The sequence below is a fragment of the Numenius arquata genome, chromosome 2, assembly GCF_964106895.1.
Source record: "Numenius arquata chromosome 2, bNumArq3.hap1.1, whole genome shotgun sequence".
In the NCBI taxonomy this organism is placed as follows: Eukaryota; Metazoa; Chordata; class Aves; order Charadriiformes; family Scolopacidae; genus Numenius; species Numenius arquata.
The window spans coordinates 128,858,734-128,878,413 of NC_133577.1; the positions used below are offsets into that span (position 1 = coordinate 128,858,734).

Genomic DNA, 19,680 nt, shown 5'->3' on the forward strand with positions numbered 1-19,680 from the left:
AATTTTGAGTTTTTTCCTTGTATAGCCATTGTTAAAGGTGATACTCTGTTAACTTGCTGACAGAATTGGCCATGGATCCTGGTGAAAAACTCTAAAATCTTTTCTGCTGGAATCAGCAGCTGGAGGCAGGTTTTTTATGTGATGAAGGATGCATGTAGCCTCTTTTTTTTTTTTTTTTTTCTTATTAAATAACCAAGTTAAAATTAGACTCACATTTTAAATAAAGGACTGTTTTCTGAGATTAATACCTGTCAACTGTGAAGACACGTATTCTTTTCTGCTCATTAGAGGTTGAGGAGATGTGCAGAGTACTCTCTTACAGGTATCGCTTTGCAGGGGAGGGATGTTTAATCTTAAATCTTAGCGTTTTCAAGTTGTAATGTGCTGGCTTCAAACTGCTTCTCTCGTTCTCAGATGTGTATGGATTCTGAAAAACACATGATATATACCTTCGGAGGCAGAATTCTGACCTGCAATGGCAGCGTTGATGACAGCAGAGCCAGCGAACCCCAGTTCAGTGGATTGTTTGCTTTTGACTGCCAGTGCCAGACGTGGAAACTTTTGAGAGAGGATTCCTGTAATGCTGGCCCTGAGGATATCCAGTCCCGAATAGGACACTGTATGTTGTTCCATTCTGTAAGTATCTGCACCGTGCTGTGATTCACGATGCCTGACTTTAAGGAGAACATCTGGTTTTAGTTTTTTCTTGCAAGTTTGAAGCTCTTTAATCTCCCAAGTGGTGTGTTGTCTCACTTGATTTTATGGTCGCTGACATTCTGATGCTTCCTTGGTAAGTGCAGGTGGTATTAATTCAAGTCTTGGAGCTTTCATGACATGAACTGAATAAAATTTCAAGTAAAAAACAAGGTGAATTTTCAGTAGTTGATTTTAATCAAATAATGGCAAATAGGCCATATTACAATTTGATCTAAAGAGAGGGGTTTTTTTAGAGTTTGTAGAGCATCTTAGAACCTTCTGGGTTAGTAAATACCCTGTGTGGCTACAGGAACGGTAAACTTGGCACAGGCCTCGTATTCCTCTGTGCTGTGCTGCTGCTTGTCTTGAGCAGCTGTTAACAGCTGGGCACAAATGGCATTATGGACACGTCATCCAGAGACTGATGGAAAGGCAGAGGGGTGCGGGGAGAGGGCTGTCTAGCGCTTTTAGTATTAAAAAAAATAATAAATCTTCCATTGCCTTTCCAGTTGTGCTTCTCAACCACACGTTTGCTTAAGTGCAGAACATGGGAACTGCGGGATGTTTTGCTGACATTAAACTCTGACTTGGGGGTGGGGAGGAAGAGAATTAAAATAAGTATCGTGGCATTCAAGTGTTTACTGATACTCCCAATTGAAAACTGACCAGTTTGAACAATTTACTGAGTTTCATTCGAAACAGAAAGAGAAACAAAGATCAGGATTTTCATTGTGAATACAGTGCTTTCAGAGCTTTCAATTTCATTTTTGTTTTGAGTGGCTCTCTAAAATCTGGTCAAAAACATATTGCCACACAATATTCTGCAGAGGTACCAAAGGATTTTTCAATGTGGCCCTGGGAAATGTAAGAATACAGGTTTCTGTAAGCACAGGTCATGGAAGTTTAGGGCCTTTGCTGTTTTCTCAACCATTTGAAAGAAAAATAATCTGCCTCTTACGGACTTTCCACTTGGCAAGCTTGAAAGAAGCAATAAACCTGTTATTCTTGGCTTGCTGCTTGCCTGTTCTGAGTTTAGTAATGTGCTGGTACCTGAATGGTTTCTCTTACAGTCCGCCTTTTGTTCCTGTTTGTTTTTGGTTCTTTTTAACAGCAAAGTTATGATCTAATGGGTTTTAGATGTGGAGACTGTTAATTCTTTAATATTAAACTTGAAAAATGAATTGCTGTTTTAATGTTCAGAAATTGGAGCTCGATCAGGCGAGGCTACAGTAGTTAACTATGTAAAATCTGCCTGGTCACTCTTGAGTTGAAACTCTGTCTTGGATCTGGGTTTGTGGTCTCACGTAGATCATGAAAAAGAAGTCTTTAATTGCATTTGTAAGAGGCTTTTTGGGGTGGAGGAGCTGTGAGCCCTTAATGGTTTAGCTCTTGAAACGGAGAAATCATGAATTCAAGAATCAAGAAGATCAAGAACCCAATCAAGAAATCTCAAGTTTTTATTGAGTTTGAGGATAACAAACTGTTCTGCGTAATTGTTCCTTATAAATCTTTGCAGAGTTGGAGGTAAAAGATATTTACCAAATAAAGATTGGTGGACCTGATGATAGTTAAGGCATTATTTTAAACTCAGAAGAAATATAGCTATTACTCTTTGAATAATCCATATTTTTATTAATGGTCACAGTTGGTTGGCATACTTCCTTGAGGTTGGTAAAGACGTACTTGTTTTTTTCCATTCTAGAAAAATCGCTGCTTATATGTATTTGGTGGCCAGAGATCGAAGACGTATTTGAATGACTTCTTCAGTTACGATGTAGACAGCGATCACGTGGATATCATATCGGACGGCACTAAGAAAGATTCAGGGATGGGTAAGAGTATAACTATGTATTAATTTCTTCCTGTTGGTACAAATGAGAAATATATTGTTAAGTAGGTGAAAGGCCAGCTCCAGTGTCCTGTGGTATCAGGTTGGCATCCTTAACTAGCCCTACGTACCCAAGTAAACTCCACAGAATATAGGTTAAACTTATGCCAGCTCTTTTGTCCCTCCTGTCATTTGACACTCACACAATACAAATAATTGATGGATGAAACCACATAGCACCTCAAAAGAAAAAAAAACTCAACAAAATAAGAACTAAAAATACTCCTTTGAAACTGCAGCAAAGACAGAGAAAAAAAAAGACGGAAGAAATTATTTTCTTTTAAGCCAGGAAAGGAGAAAGCTGCTTTTTTTTTTTTTTTTTTTTTCCCCTAGCTTTCACCAAGTGAAAGGTGCCATAAAATAGAAATAATCTGCTTGGTTTGAGATGCGGAAAGGTAGGTAGGATGCTCAGAGCCAGAGAATTGGAGTAGAGGGGCAGAGGTTATTTTTTGGCCTGGCAGGAGCTGACTAGAAAGATGAGACCTGTTGTCCTGTTATTGTTGTGCTAAATTATAAGGGAGCAGGAAAAAAAAGGCAGGAGGGGGAGCAAGACTTCAGTCCTGTTGGGTTCATACTGCTGGAGCTGTGTACTCCAGGCAGTTCTGTATACCAGAAACCTTTAAAAACACCCAAAAGACGTTGTAGCACAACCATAAAGAACTGATTTTATACCTCTTCTCCTCAAATGACATAAAGAATGTTCTTTTTTTCCAAAAAGGATTTCTGCATGTATAAGCACATCACTTTCCTGTGGTGCAAATATCCTGTTTTTCAGCATACAGCTCAGAAGTGGAAATTTGTATTGCGGTGTGTACTAATGTAGGAAAGAAGTTATTAAAATTTCTCATAGTATGCATATTTAGTCCCAATCTTGTTTTCTTTTCTTCAGTTACCAAAATCCCAGGAAGCTAATTTATTTTGAATTTAGGCTGCCCATCCTTATTTTGATCAGGCTTAATTTTTAGCAAGTGATTTTGCTGAACTCTTGAACTGAATTATTGATGGCTATGAGTTATTTTTTGCTCATTAATTTAGTTATGCCGGTGAGGGAGAAGAGTACCCAAGCTCTTATTCTCTGGAGTCCTTTATTTACTTGAGTTCTTCCAAGAAAGAACTAGCTTGTATTGTTGACAGTCTCCTTTATTAAGGTGCCTGCATGTTGCCTGATGCTGCTCTGCACACACCCACGCACCGTTTGTTGTCCTTAGAGCTTTTAAAGAATTGATTTTTTTTTTTTCCCATGAAATTGCTAGCATTCTGTCATTTTGCTTTTTTAAAACTGTGTTTCTTTATAGCCAGAAGCTTTAAAACATGTGGCTTTAAGCTGATACCCGTGTCTACTTCAGATTTAAAGATAACCAAGCCTGTGGCTGGAGAAGACACCAAACTCTGCTTCTCAGGATGTACATTAATTGCAACGTTCGGTGAAGCAAATGAGACTGTAATATTTAGCCCTTCTCCCTGTTCCTACAGGCCCTGAAGTGGTGAATAGTAGACTTTGTAGGAAAATGACTCATTGGAAATAATTCATGAGTAGATTTTCAGTTTACTGTTCTCCTGTGTGTAGAAAGTAAACAAACAGATTTGAACGTTTCCCTTGCTTTTGAAAGAAAATGCTGGGATTATTTGCATTTTAACAGGAAGGGAACAAAATGCTCATTACATTCAAACAGCAACTGCTGACAGGAGTATTTTCACCCCGAAAAGCAAGCCTTTTATTGTGCTCCTGTTGGGTGGTGATACACCATTTTGATCTGTAGGAACAAAGTGATTCCCTGACTGGTTGCTGCGAAGCCTCAAGCTGCTCGGTGTGTGATGAGTCAAGTTGAGGATGCCTGACCTAAATGTTCCTATAAAGTCCCATGATTACTTTTTGTTCCTGGCTCGCATGTGGCATTCAGTTCTATTCTTAGTTGAGCTATTTTGATTTTTATCCTCTCTAAAAGAACTTAATTGTGCATTTGTTTAACGTTTCCGTTAGAGTAGTGAGATTTTAAAAAGAAGTAGTAAAATGGATAGTTAAGGAATATCAGTAATATGAAGTTGTTGCGATGCTAGAAGATGATGGTAATGATACGTTGCTTTTGCTGTTCTAATCTTCTGGATGAGATATTTATGCTGTTTAGTGTTTCTTTGCTCTTAGCTGTGTGTTTGATGATGATCCTGGAACCAATTCCTTGTACAGGTGATGTGTTTGAGAGAATATTGGGTGATAAGTATCACTTAAAATTTTTAATTGAGAGTAAAGAACAGTAATTTCAGCAAGCTTAGATGTGCTTTTTTCATTTTTCATGCTTTTTTTTAAATGAACTTTTAAAAAAGTTTAAAGTTGAGCAAGGTATAATTTCTAAAAGATGGGGTTTTACACAGCTTTGCCTACTAGAAATGTCTCCTGACTTGATCTGCTTTGAACATGGGCAAACCTTGTGGCTGTTTGTGTCTGCTGAATGCATTTACCAGTGACCATGGGTTCTTTCTGCAGCTCATTCCATCAAAAAACCTGGTGCTTTCTCTTTGATGTCAAAGGAGGGCACTACAGTGAAGTTAGGCCGGTAGGGATGGTTGTCTTTCTGCTGCATAACTGTTACAAGGAAGAAATTTGTTAATTCAGCTAGAAAATAGACAAAATGGGATTGAGGAAAAGAGAATGCAACTGTGATAATGAGTTGGATTCAAAGAAAGACAGTAGTGGTAGAAATTGGAGGAAGTGTAGTACAATTGAAGAACATGTGGTTGGAGGAGAGGCAGAAATATGTATGTTGATGGACAAGCCCTTAAGCAGTTGTATACTTTTAATTACTTTAAAAAAACCCCGACAACAAACAATGAAAAATCCCAAGCAAACCCAACATGGATATGACAGATTGTATCTCTGAAGCATACATTTGTTCTAGGGATGCCACCAGTGTCAGATGTCTTCAAAAGGCTCTACTGACACCTTGCCCGGCTTCCTTAGCACACAGTCCATGGCTAATCACGGGCAGTTGTTTAGGGTCTAAGGGACCTAGGGAACGCTGGTGGTCAGGGTTCCTGGGATAATCTTGTTTGGCCCTGGCTCAGGTGGTGTGTCAGAGCTGTTGGTCAGAGGGAGAATTTCCTTCTGCAAGAGGATCAAGATGATAACATCATAGAATGGTTCGGGTTGGAAGGGACCTTAAAGATCATCCAGTTCCAACCCCCCCTGCCATGGGCAGGGACACCACCCACCAGACCAGGTTGCTCAAAGCCCCATCCAACCTGGCCTTGAACACCTCCAGGGATGGGGTATCCACAGCTTCTTTGGGCAACCTGTTCCAGTGTCTCACTACCCTCACAGGAAAGAATTTCTTCCTGAGATCTAATCTAAATCTCCCCTCTTTCAGTTTAAAACCATTCCCCCTCATCCTATCACTCCCCTCCCTGATCAAGAGTCCCTCCCCATCTCTCCTGTTGGCCCCCTTTAGGGACTGGAAGGCTGCTCTCCAGGCCGAACAACCCCAACCCTCAGTCTGTCCTCATAGTAAAGGTGCTCCAGCCTTGATCATCTTCATCATTATCATCTTCATGGCCCTCTGCTGGCCCATGTCCTTTCTGTGCTTATATGCCTTGGCATCCAATAACTTCCAAAGCAAATGAGAACAACCCCTGGATAGTCTTGTGGCCCCTTTTAAGGGTGAGGTAGTTCTTATGGGCAGATTGTGAATATTTTTTTAGCTACCAGTGAAGATCCCAGGCCCCTTGCTGGGGCAGGTGCTCGTTCCAGAGCTGCTGGGAGATGGGAGGTTTCCTGGGTAAGGACCACGGACAGAGGCGACATGGCCCAGACTGGGAAATCCTGGTTTGAAACATGAGGATGTCAGAAAAACAGTAATCAAAATAGAAAACAAAGCCAGTCCAACATGGCCAGTAGCCAACTCAGACAAGCCATCTGAATATCCCATGTTGATTGTCTTTTTGACACTTGACATGTTTTGCCCTTGTTCAGTTTAAGGTCTGCTTTGCCAGTCAGCATGTCCCTTCCCATGGAAGCACTTTGGTTTGTGAGGGACCTTGTGTGCTCTTCATCTTGTGAGGTGCTTCTCTGAACCTATCTCAAAATACTTTCCTCCTACAGTGAAGGTGAGGAGGAGAGTAGGTAGTCAGAAAAGCCTAAGGATGCTTTGCAGAGATGGTATAGCAGCAGAATTCCATTCACATTTACTAACTGACCTGTTCTTTTCCCCAAAATTGCATGTTGCTTGGGAGAGAACTGAGTGTTGGACCTCGGGTTGTTGCTTTTTCAACATGACAACCAAACTGTCCAAATGGTCTCCTCAGCTGCTCCTTGGCTGGCTGCCAAACGCAGTCTCATCATGAAAAATCCAAGAGGATAATCATTATCTTGCTGCGTCAACAGCTGGCTTGCGTGCTATCTCCGTCGTTCACCGAGGTTTGCTCCAGTAAAGTTCAGGGGAGGTGCTGCTTCAGTTTTATATGGATTTACAAGTAGGGGTATGGAGTAACTTGCTGACCTACCACTTTTTTTAAACTAATCCATCAGGGAGGTGCCAGATTCTGGTGAACAGCAAAATCCATGTGATCTAGTTTTCTGCTTTTTTTTTTTTTAATCACGAGGCGTCACAAGGAAGGAGGATACTTGCAAGTCACTTGCAGTGGGATTAGCAGTAACGTGTTCTGAGGGTTTCATAACTTGGTGGCACTAAAAGGCTATCAATGAACTCGCTTCCCTTAATTATCCTTCACGAATCTTTCAGAAGTGGTCTGTAGACTACAAGTTTTATAGCATCATTTTGCCAATGCTGTGTTTGAAAGCATGTTTAAAAACATGCCGTGGTATCCCCTCAAATGAGAGAGATGAGATTTTCTTTCCCAAATTCTGTCTAGTACTATAAGAACCGCATCTCTGTGAACTCCATTTGACTGCTGTGCAAACTCTGTGTTGTAAAAGCTCTGTTTTCTTGCTTAGAGACTGGCAGCAGCCAACGTTGTGCTTGAAACAACTGTAGCTGTTTGCACATAACAAGCCAAAAAATATTCAGCTTGCTGAAATGATCGCTATGATCAAATAAATGCCTGGAAGTAGGGACTGTGGCAGTGGGAACATACCTATTTCATGATTAAGTGTCACATTTGTAGAAAAGCTCTTCCCACGTGTTATATTTAAATGGAAATTACATTGTACATGGTTACACGGCATCTTATCGAAGCTTTCTCGGGAATTACTACTTGTTTATGTAACTGGCTGCGAACGCAAGGCCTGTGCGGTTGAATATTGTTTTCAAATATTGAGGCCGTGAGCTTTTCATTTTTGCTATGTAAAAATAAACGCAAATGTTAAGTTCTGGAGAGAGGATTCAGATCTCTTATTTTCAGTTAGTTACTGCCCTCCTACCCTGGACTGGTTCATGAAATTATGGGGCAAAAAAAAAAAATGCAGTGGCACAAGAAAAAAACATTCACTATCTACTAGACTGTTGGGAGTTGTATGGTGTTTAGTAATGTCTCTGTAGAGCTTTTCCTCTTCGTTCAGTAATGTCTTGTCATAGGAGCCAAGTTAATATCACATAGTGACAGGCCAGTGTCTTGTTCAAAACAGCCAGGTCTGAGTCCTCAGTCAAGCTGGCTGCCCACAGATGACCTGAGCGATCGCCAGGCTTGAGAGACACTCTGAACGGGGTGAAACCGATGGATATTTGCTCCAAAACTGATTTACGTGTATGTGAAGAAGCAGAAGAGAGGGGGAACTTCCATGGAGCCATACCTACCGCTTTATGCACCCCTTGGATCTAGAGTTCTCGCAGTGCACTGGCAGTACCGTGCCTGATTCTCACCCCTCGTTGTTTATGACTTTTTACTCTAAACCTTAAAATTAAAAAAAAAAAAGAAATCATAAGCAATCAGTTACTGTCACAGGTTCAATTTTGTCTCCCGTGCAGATTAAATTCCCTTCCCGACGTACATTTTGTTAGCTCAATATCACAAGTACTTTTCACAAGTTTACAGCCCGTGTCCCTCTCTAATATGCTGACCGCAATCACTTGAATTGTGTCCAGAATTTACTGCAAATCCTCTGTGCTCCCAGACGATGAAGCTCTCTTACCCCCTAGTGGAAGCGTTTGTCATGAGGATTTTATGTAGCCCTTTTGCTCTGTCAAGGATCAGACCTCCTCGGTAAACATCGTCTTGATGTTTCCGTTGTGTTTAAAATACTACAGCATCTCTTTCTTACTGCGTAGGAGCTTGTCTTATTTCCTCATTGTTTTATTTCCATGGGCTTCTTCACCAAATTTGTGCTCTCTTGTGTTTTTTTAAATCATATCTAACTTTCTAGTTCGGTCTTCCCCATGCAAAAGACTAGATATCAATTTTTTTCTACCCTAAGGCACAACTTAAATACGGTTTCTTCACAATTGCTTAGATAGGCCAGAGAGTTTATGTAAGTTGTTCCTCATCTTAGGCCCTTACTAAATGTAGAACTATATATATATTTTGATATTTATTTTTAATAACTATTTGTCTAGGCATTCTGTATTTCAAACAGTTTCAAGAAGAGATTGATGCACAACCAAGGGAAGCCTGAAATTACTTGACTTGAATTTGGTTTTGATTTCAATTGCTGTGGATAATTCCTATTCTTACTATTAAGAGTAAAAAAAAACAGAGGCACTGAACTTTGGTGGCTTTTCCCTCCTCCATCATTGAAATAATAATTTCAGCGTCAGGAAATCAAGCGTAAACTAAATACAAAAATCATTTATTTAACAACATTTCAGGAGGAGGGATGGGACTTCCATAGAGAAGTTTCATACGCTCTCTGTATCAGTGATAATATAGCAACGGTATTCCTCATGATTATAATAATTTTCATTTCAATGAGCCTGAGGTATTAATGCTCTGAAGATTCGCATGCTTTTTTTTCTAAAAACCCGGTGTGGTCTCGAATGTTCAAAGCAGCAGATAGGGTTGCAAAGACATTTTCCATGTACATTAGCATTGCTGATCAAATTTAGATGGCTCTCCTGCCAGAAATGTCGCAAATATGCCTTGATTTTTAGCCTTTTGGGTCAGTGATTCAGTCCCTGACTATGAAAGCAAACACATTACATGATACTTTTCAAAAATTAATGATATTTAGTCTATAATTGTCTTTTTGTTCCAAATTTCCATATTGGGCGACTTTCACAGTACTCATTAGTCTAATTTAAAAACTTCCTTGTGGTTTGCAGCGAAGACAAGGTATGTAGTTGTCATGCCACCATTGTTCCCTGCTTTTTTTTTATCTCTGCTCTGCCACCCGTTTCCTTATAAACCGGATTAATTTTCATTTGAAACTTTGTGGCAAAATTGGGAGGTCAAAATCGGGAGGTTTCTGCTGATGAGGGCTCTGAAGGCTCTGCCTCCTGCTTTTCTGTAAAACCGTAAGCAAGAATTTTGTCTACAAGACTCTGAATTATCTGAATATATTTCAGTTTCTACTTAAGTTTATGTAAGAGCTAAGCTGTTATATATATTAGTTTTTTTAAGAGATGTTTGGGTTTTTTGGCTTTGCGAAATATTTTGGTAGGGGCTTAAACTGTGGAAAACCAAATGCTGCTCCGAATTTTTTAATTGCTGCTTATTACTTTCTGGCCTAGCAAATGAGAAGATTGGAGACTGAAACCTATTACAGAATGGGCTTTCAAAATACCATTTTGTGTGTTCTTAAACAGAGATATTAAATGGTTTATTAGCGTAGGGCTTGTTTTCTAGTCTGTGTGTGCAGTTCACAGTTAATTGCAGGGAAGAATTTGCAAAATACAAGAGTTCTGAGAATTTTTCATGCCAAAAATCTTGACCGAAGGCCAGGAACCTTTACCAGCCTTTGTAAACTGACCCAGAAAGAGAAATGAGACAAACAGGATCTGTAAACAAAAATCACGTGCTCTTCACAAATACATTTTGGAAGGATGGTTGCCCGGGGAAACAGGAAATGGGGAATTATACAACAAACAAAAAGGACTGCCAAACAAATTTGCTGACCTTTTTTCGGGGAATTATGACGAAAACTGCTGGAATCCTTAGTATTTCACCATATTTCTAAATCTGAAGGTGGGACAGAAGAATAGCTTGGTAATTATACCACAACTATTTAGAAAACACAAACTTCCTTGACATCTTTATTCTAAAGGAAGCAATGCGAGGTTGTCAGCTATGTAATTTTTTTTCCCAGCTTTTGCAATTAAGCTTTCTGGAATTGGTGCTTCCTTTTATGGATGAGATAATAACAAAATCACCCTACTGATATCTACAAGGATCATCTAGCTCTATCTTGAAACAATTCAATCCTTGTTTCTGAGCTGGTATGCTCCTGTATAGCTCTGCTCATGCCTTTTTCTAGGAAACAGTGGCTCTCAGGATGGTTTTTGTGCTTCCCAGGAGTCACAAATAGAAAGGGAAGAAGAGAATTTGCATTGGACTTGTCCTTAGCAGGAAACGAGTCAGCCTCTTGGTGATACACTGAGGCTTTGAGCAACCTGGTCTAGTGGGACGTGTCCCTGCCCGTGGCAGGGGGGTTGGAACTAGATGATCTTTAAGGTCCCTTCCAGCTCAAACCATTCTATAATTCCACATTTCTTTTCCTCCTCCCTCTCACCCTGCTTTGGAGGGCACGTCCAAGAAGCAAATCCTTTGCTTGGTGACTTCTGCATGCCTCCTATTTTGAGCTGTGCCATTTCAGTTTGAAGTTGTGGTAAATAATGAGATCTCTGTGGAGGAGAGGTCATAGAAAATACCAGCTTGGGATCACTGAGTCCCAAGTTTTGGTTTTATGTGAAAGGTGAAGAGGTGAAAGTAATTAAAAGGAAGAAAATGGGCAAACTAAGTAGTGATGTTAAGCTTAAGGCATGCTTTATCCCAAAATACCGAAGAAGTACTTATGTGAAATCTCGTGCTTGTGCCATCGATGTTAGAAAATCTGCTGAATCGCAGGGGGAGGGAAATGCATTTGTTTGATGCTTGATCCCTTCCTGTATCCTCTGTTGTTTTCAGTCTGTAATTATTTTTATTTTTTTTTCAGTTCCGATGACAGGTTTCACGCAAAGGGCTACCATTGATCCAGAACTGAATGAAATCCATGTCTTGTCAGGGCTCAGTAAAGACAAGGAGAAGCGAGAAGAGAATGTAAGAAATTCCTTCTGGATTTATGACATTGTGAGGAATAGCTGGTAAGTCAATGAAAGGGGTGCTATTTTCAACATCCACACTGACTTCCTTTAGAAAGCAACCCTACGTGATCCTGCTCTCCCAGAAATTCTTAAAACATGGAATGGTAATGTTGAAGGCAACTGAGTTCCCTTGAGGCACCTCTTTTCCTCATAGCCTTTAGAGACACCATGGAAATAAGCCAAATGAGGGAGAGAAATCATGTGAACTTCTTTATTGGAGGCAGGTGGAGGGGATGAGGGGAAGTAAGCCTTTATAAGAAGTTTTTCCTGTAGGATATGTTCCAAGGCCAGGATTCATCGTCAGTGCAGCAAATTCATAGAATCATAGAATGGTTCAGGTTGGAAGGGACCTTAAAGATCATTGAATTCCAACCCCCCTGCCATGGGCAGGGATACCTCCCACTAGAGCAGGTTGCTCAAAGTCCCACCCAGCCTGGCCTTGAACACCTCCAGGGATGGGGCATCCACAGCTTCTCTGCACAACCTGTTCCAGTGCCTCATCACCCTCACAGTAAAAAATTTCTTCCTAATATCTAATCTAAATCTCCCCTCTTTAAGTTTAAAACCATTACCCCTTGACCTGTTGCTCCATTCCCTGATAAAGAGTCCCTCCCCATTCGGTCAAATGTAAGTTGTTAATAGCAGTGCGCATGGTACTAGTTGTTAGAAACGAAGGAAAAAGCTCTGCTGTATGAATAGTAATGGAGAAGTGCTCAAGCTAGATCTGCCAGCGCTTCGCAAGCTGCAGGCGATGGTACTTCAGCTGCTGGAGCCTGTATTCTGAGAAAATATCTCCTCGTGTGTTTGCTGTATGGTATTTGGTAGTTGGTTGCCACTGCCCCTTTCCAGAGCTGGCAGCGTTTTTGTTTTCAAGGTCTCCTCTAATGTGGGGCCAATCACTTTGAAGGGTGTGAATGCTGTTTTTTTTAAAATGAGTTTTCAATTGGAAAAAACAACTTAAGCCTGCTTGGAAATCGGTGACTAAAATGCTGGCTGTGCTGAAAAATCTGACCTGTAGCTCTGCTGTGTGCAAGACTATATTCTCCATATTGAAAACATACATTCTGCTAGCAAATAATGCAACAGCTGAAGCTTCCTGCAAAGCTCATGATATAAAATTTTCTAGAATTGTTTCCTGTTTGGCTTGTGATTGAGGACTGTGTTCAGAGGTGGTCACCCTTGGCTGATAGTTGGATGGGTTTCTTTGTAGAGCTAAGAATGGGGATGGGTTAATAGAGGACAATATAGAGAGAAATAAGAAAATATTTGGGTTTATATACCAAACAGTTCAAACTGACATCATTTCTACCTTATAGCCTTTCAGTAACTTTTTTTACTTCCTGTAGGTACTACTAATCTTTACTTACTGCTCTGTATTTCAGGTCTTGTGTCTATAAGAATGACCAAGCAGCAAAAGAGAATCCAGGTAAAAGCCTTCAGGAAGAGGAGCCCTGCCCAAGGTTTGCTCATCAACTGGTGTACGATGAGTTGCACAAGGTATGAGGGTGCAGGTGGATATATCTTGATTTTTATTTTTTTTTTTAAGTCTTACTGCTCTTCTGGTGTAGTTGCTTCTTCAAAGATGGTACAATGGATATAGATTTTTGTATAGTGTTGATGTGGTGGGTAACTTATTATTTAACTTATCTTTTGAAATTAGGTGCTGAGCTACTTTTTTATGCCAATGTGAAGTAGATATGATAGGTCCTAAATGAAATCAAAATGCAGACAGTGGGAGACACACATACTAAATCTCTACAAGTTGTCAAGTGGCTGGCTCCTAGCTGTTCTTGTACTTGAGAACACTTGAAGCTTTGTTCGTTATCTTCAGGGACTTAATCTCACAACCTGTTAGTGACTAAATGGTCACAGAGTTACCAACCTTTCCAGGAGAAAGTGTGTTTGAATGAACTAATCGCCATTAAGAGTCTGCTCTAAGAGAGGTGCCTTGCTTTGCCCTGTATGTCAGAAGCAACTGTCATTCTTTAGTACTATCTGACTTGAATGGACACGTTCATGCTTAAATAGACTTAAAATTGTGCATAGTGTCTGTAACTGCTCAATAAACCTAGGGTTTTGTGCACATTAACCCATAAAGCACAAACCCATGGATTAGGTTACTATAAATTTATTAGCCTATGAATTTAAATTACTGTGATGCGCTTACTTAACCTTTCACAGATACTCCACAACTGAAATAAACTGTTTCTAAAACTTGGTTTTAGTCTGAAACAGTCTGAGCTGAAAAAGACAAATATACTTTAGTCTTAATCGTTCCATGCAATGTTAATCAAATTTGGAAAACCCAACTATAGCCCAAAAGTCTGGAGACGGGAGGGGATTTTAAGGAAGAATGGGGTACTACTTCTGTGTGGAAAACTTGGATGATTTGTCTCCTTTGTGGACATTAATGTTGGACGGTAAATACTGTTCTGCCTTTAATGGCTCAATTCTAAGCGTAAGGTACCATGAGTTTGAGCGTAGTATTTTACAAGTTACTGTGAAGGTTGCTAAACCATGGCAGCTGCCCAGCTTTATCTGAAGAGCTGTTTGATGTACTTGTTTTGAAGAGTCTTATTTTTAGAAACCTCTGTTCAAATGACCTTTCTAAACTCCTCTGGTATAAATAAGGAGAGCCTACATCAGTGGGATGCGGAATACATTGTTTTGAGTGATTATTTTTAAAGCTGTAGAAAAAGGTAACCTGTTGGACTTCTTGAACCTCAGGGTATTTGGAGACCCTTTGTGGCATGTTCAATATCAACAGTTCAGAGTCTGAAACGCCAAATGATGTTAAGAAAAAAAAAGGTGAATAAATAAACAGTCCTTTTTTAACAGTTCCTCTTTTCTTGAGATTTGCATCTCTCTCTAAGTCCAACCTTTCATTACAAAGGTGTTTTATGCTAAAATTATCAGAATGGCTGTTAGACTACTTCACTTGTGCTACCTTGAAAAAAAAGGCATTTTGTTTATATTAAATATTTCCATGATGAGCATCTCAGAATGAGATACTAGAACTCTTTTTTTTTAAGACAATCGCAGGTCTTTTCTTTCTTGGTGGTTCTTAGCATTAGTGTTGGTTTTTTTATTTTTTTTTTTTTTTTTACTCTTTATTCAGTTAACTCTTTCCTTTGTGCCCAGGTAGTGGTTTGAGTGTGTTGCAGCGAGGCTGCTGCATTGAGGTGAGATAAACCTGCCCCTTCAGAGACCAGGGAAATGTTTTTCTCTAAAAGTCAAATTAAAGCTCTGTAAAGTTTATGGGATGTGTGGGGACATAGACCTGTTGGTCATCTCCCAAGATTATGCTGGACTGGGCTTGTTGTCACTTTACTTTGAGCATCTTTAGGACTTCCTGGCTCACTTTGCCAGTGGCCCTTGTCTTTGGGAAAGATAATGGTCTTCGCTCCCTCAAGAAAAAGGCTGTTTGTCTGAACTGTGGTGTTTCAGTTGTACACTCTCACCATCAGTGCTCTGACCGGAGTCACAGCATTAGTTTACAAAGTCCTTTCTTTCTGAGTCTTCCTTAGAAGCCATAAATGTTTCTTTTTCAAAGGAACGTGTGATTGGTGGAGTCACCTCACAATTATTTGGGTATAATCTGCTCATCCCCAAATTAAAGAAGGGTTTAATACAGGTGCCTTAATTTAGCCTCTCATGACAATGAGAATTTGGAGCCTTTGAGGACCAGATTGGAGAAGAGGTTGATAATCCCTCGGTTTGAGTGTTGTTTGCATCAAGCATTTTGAAGAAGGCAACAAGAGTTGGCTCAGATCCTTCTTTTCTGCTCCTGTCTTATGTTCTTAAGGATTTATCATGCTTGTAGGCTCTTCCTGAAGAGAGAGATCGTGTGGTTTGTGGATGTTTGTTTATAAATATCTCAGGAATCTGCTAGAGGGAGGTTCTAACAGTGCAGCTTTTTAATTATCTTAAAATATAAACAGTTTAAGTGAACTTTATTCATCTCCTAGGGGACAAAGTAAGGCTAATAATAAGATGGAGTGGCTTGTCTAACAAGCATAGTTTTCTCCCTCCAGAATAAACCTCTCCAAAGATGCTGACTTAATAAATAGCCTTTATTTAACAGATAGACACAAACAATCAACTTTTTGATCTGCCTCTCATTTGCTTAGGTTCATTACTTATTTGGAGGGAATCCTGGTAAGTCCTGCTCTCCGAAGATGAGATTAGACGATTTCTGGTCTCTGAAGCTCTGTCGACCTTCAAAGGAATACCTGCTAAGACACTGCAAATACCTCATAAGAAAGCACAGGTACAGAAACAAAAGTTGTTTTGCAATTTTCTTTTCCAAAGTGTTAGGTTTTTTTAAGTTGCTAAAACTTGGGATATCTTGTAAACTGTTTTGGGAAATGTCACGTCGTTGGTTACATGATGGTCTGCAGGTTTCTTGATTTATTTTTAATTTTTAAAAAATTATTTTAATAATAAAAAAACAGTGGGGCAGGGCTAAACTACCAAGTTAACTTCATTCTGGTTTTACAATGTTATTCCAAAACCAAAAAAATCTGGCTATTGTGTGGGGAGTCGTGGGGAATTTTTAGATTCCCTTTTCACTCTGCTGCTCATCAACACGTGTTTTGGTGCTGTCACCTCCCAAGGAAATGGAGTATGTTTCTGAAACACTGTGCTAAGAGATAGTAACAGCTCGCAAAGATGCTAATGAAGTCTGGGGGCTGGATTCCTTTGCACATCTGAAACTCAACCGTGGTGAGGTCGTTAGAGTTTCTCATTCAGAATCCCTTGAAAGATCTCACTTTATGCAGAATTCAGCTACGCTGTGATGCTTCTTGCGCTCTGGATGTTTCAGAGCTGCCTTATATTTGCTATTTAGGGCAACAGCTTTTCAAAATCAAGCTTATGGTGTTGCCTTAGGCAAGAAATTGCAGCAGCGAGACAGCCTTTCAAGACCCAGCAAATTACCTGAAGCCAATAAATAGCTCTTTCTGCATTCTTGGTGAGAATACTTTGTTACCGGGTTCTGCCCAGAGCTGGAGGCTCGCTTTTACTGAGGGTATTTTACTTCTGAGGTGTAGCAAGTGAATTGCTATACTCAACTCACGGTCACTGTGGCTGGACGACACCTTTTGCAGATTACCCACAGCGTGAATACCTACAAGAACGAATAAAGGTCTTGCCCAGTCACCTGGGGGGCTTATTAACCCATGTGTGGTTATATGTAAATGCGGCTGTACAGCCTCCGCAGACAGCTCTGAATTGCTTGTTTTCAGTGGCTTAAATTGCACTCAAAGGAGATGTTGCTGCATATTATCTGGCAGAAATTTGGGGTTCATTCACCATGCTCCCATTTGTTGGGGTCCATTTTAAGGAGACGAACGTGAGCAGCCAGGGAATGGTGTGACGGGTGCTTTGCTGGAGTTCATGTGCCTCTCTGGGCTGGAGCTGAACTGCTGCAGAAGCACTTGGCTGCCCATTATCTGTACTCACAGAATCATAGAATGGCAGGGGTTGGAAGGGACCTCTGCAGATCACCTAGTCCAACCCCCTGCCAGGGCAGGGACACCCAGAGCAGGTTACACAGGAACGTGTCCAGGAAGAAGGTTTTGAATGTCTCCAGGGATGGAGACTCCACCACCGCTCTGGGCAGCCTGTTCCAGCACTCTGTCGCCCTCAGTAAAGAAGTTCCTCCATCTCTAGGTACCACAGCAGGTACTTGCTTTGTGGACCCAGCAAATCCACTGCATCAGCTGGAGTCCTGTTTGGTCTGTTGACCTGTTTTGTCCCAGTCAGCCACAGCAGAGCTGAGCTGGCCAAGCACAAACGAGTGAGGACTTGATGGTGCCACTTATTTAAGGTACCTCAGCTCTCCGGACCATGGCAATATCATCTAAGAAACTCTCCATGAATGTTTGGAAGAAATAACATTTAATTACCAAAATGTTGTGTATAGACATAGTCTTTGTGCTCCGTGCACTGGCTCAGTGACTTGCATCTTTAAACGATTTCAAAATTTGGGCTAGAAATGTCCGCTATGGTATAAATCGCCAAGTAGATGACCCAAATAAAAAATAACAATAGGGTTAAATCTGTTAAGTGTGACTTCTTTCAGTTTGACAAGCTATACCCTGTTAAATGTAACTGAAATATATTACAAATACAATATCTTGCGTTCCTGTAAGGCAGTTGGTACAGGGCAGTTAAGTAACTGAGAACATGGGTTTTAGAGTCCTCATCTCTGCAATCCAGAATTGTCTGAGCTGCTTTCATGGGGAGGCTTAATCCTGTGTATTGGTGATTCAGAAGATGACAAACAGTGCGATGCTGCATTCGGCAGATAGGTGATGGGACGGGGGAAATAGGTAATTTTTAAAACCTCATCCTTTCTAGGCTTATGCACCCAACTCAGTGCTGCAGGGAAGTAGCTCTGGTCACTGAGGATGCTGAGCCCAGTATCCTTTTCTAAGGGCTCTATTAACTTCTTCAGGGAATTTACAGTTTGTATTCATTAAAAGAAAATGAGGAAATAATGGTGGTGGTGCACAGGATTTTATGTACACGTGTCCTTTCCAAAGGTGGGATATTAAGGCACAGTGTTCACTGAATCCAGAGGTTTTCACCCCCATCTGGCAGAAGCAGGGAGTGTTCTCCATCCCTGTACGTCCAGGAATGTAAATATCCCTGGGACTGGAGCACTCAGGGCTTGCCTGGTTTGAGCTGTGCTCCTCACAGGAGGTGCTACTCATACCTTACTTTATTTGTGGAAAACAAACGGTACTAAATGTTTTATAATTATGTGTTTCGGTCTGGCTTGAAAGCAGGTACCTCGGCAGATATGAGGCCAAGCTGCCATTAACATTGTTTTACTTGGTAATGTTTGGCTGAAAGTTCCGTTTGATAGGGCTTGCTCTTTGTAGGAGTAGTAGTACTTAGTGCTGAAGGAAACGACTGAGCTCATGTTTTCTGTCTCCTCTTTGCAGGTTTGAAGAAAAAGCTCAGACTGACCCTCTAAGTGCACTGAAGTACCTGCAGAATGATTTGTATGTGACTGTGGATCACTCAGACCCTGAGGAGACAAAAGAGGTAGTGATGAACCATCTTTGCCTTACTTATAAAGAAATGTAAACTGTGTTCTCACGTGGAAGCTTTAAGCCTCTTAAATCTTGTTTTTATTCAGTTCAGACCTACAGGTGCATGACACTTCGCTGTATCATATATTTCTCCGCACTAAAGATCGTACTGCTTTTAGAAACAGTAATTTTACAACTGCAATTCCAGATAAAATAGTTTTTGTACTTATAATAGCGAAGCCTAGGCCTTTGTTTTAATTCCGATGTACTGGTGTGTATTTTGGGAGCTTTAATTGAAATGTAAACTCCCTGAAATGTCACGAGTCTGTAGCTGGTTGCGCGGTAGGAAGCGAATAGAAACTCTTATTCACGCTGCCTTTTGGCTTGTCAATATTAAATAACTCTGGGGGAGGGAAAGAGGTTTTTCTCTAGATGATAGGTATTTCTGGAAGTAGATTGTGTATATACATTGCTCGCTAACTGTAAACACTTGTATCCTCTGCGTTTTGAATATTATCCAGTAGGCATGTCCATTTATTTGTTCCAGGAATTTGCTCCTATTTCCTGTTTTGATTCCATTACCGCAAGATGTGTCACTTTACAGAAAGAATTAAAGAAATAGTGAAAAGTGTCAGATAAGGTGGTTCATTTGCCTCTGCCATTAATTTCCAAGTGGAACTTGGGGCAGGCAGCTGGATGTACAAGTGTTCGGCTCCTTACGGGAAGTTGAGGAAGAGGAGACACTGATTCTTTCCCTCTTCTTGCGTTAATGACTTGGGAAGTGATCCAACAGCTCCTTTTATAAAACTGGGATAGAAGAATGGGTGCTGTTATTCCATGCTGTGTCTCTGGATTAAATCACTTAATCTGT

At 40.5% G+C, this 19,680-nt stretch overlaps 1 protein-coding gene across 1 annotated transcript in view; it reads left to right on the forward strand.

Annotated features, from left to right (window-relative positions):
- MKLN1 (muskelin 1) overlaps positions 1–19,680 on the forward strand; it is a 103,609-nt gene that overhangs the window by 72,443 nt on the left and 11,486 nt on the right. The window contains exons 11-16 of the mRNA XM_074164682.1: positions 415–636; positions 2,399–2,528; positions 11,619–11,766; positions 13,149–13,263; positions 15,897–16,036; positions 18,720–18,822. Of these exons, the coding sequence (XP_074020783.1) occupies positions 415–636; positions 2,399–2,528; positions 11,619–11,766; positions 13,149–13,263; positions 15,897–16,036; positions 18,720–18,822 (858 nt within the window). The remainder of the gene's footprint in view (positions 1–414; positions 637–2,398; positions 2,529–11,618; positions 11,767–13,148; positions 13,264–15,896; positions 16,037–18,719; positions 18,823–19,680) is intronic.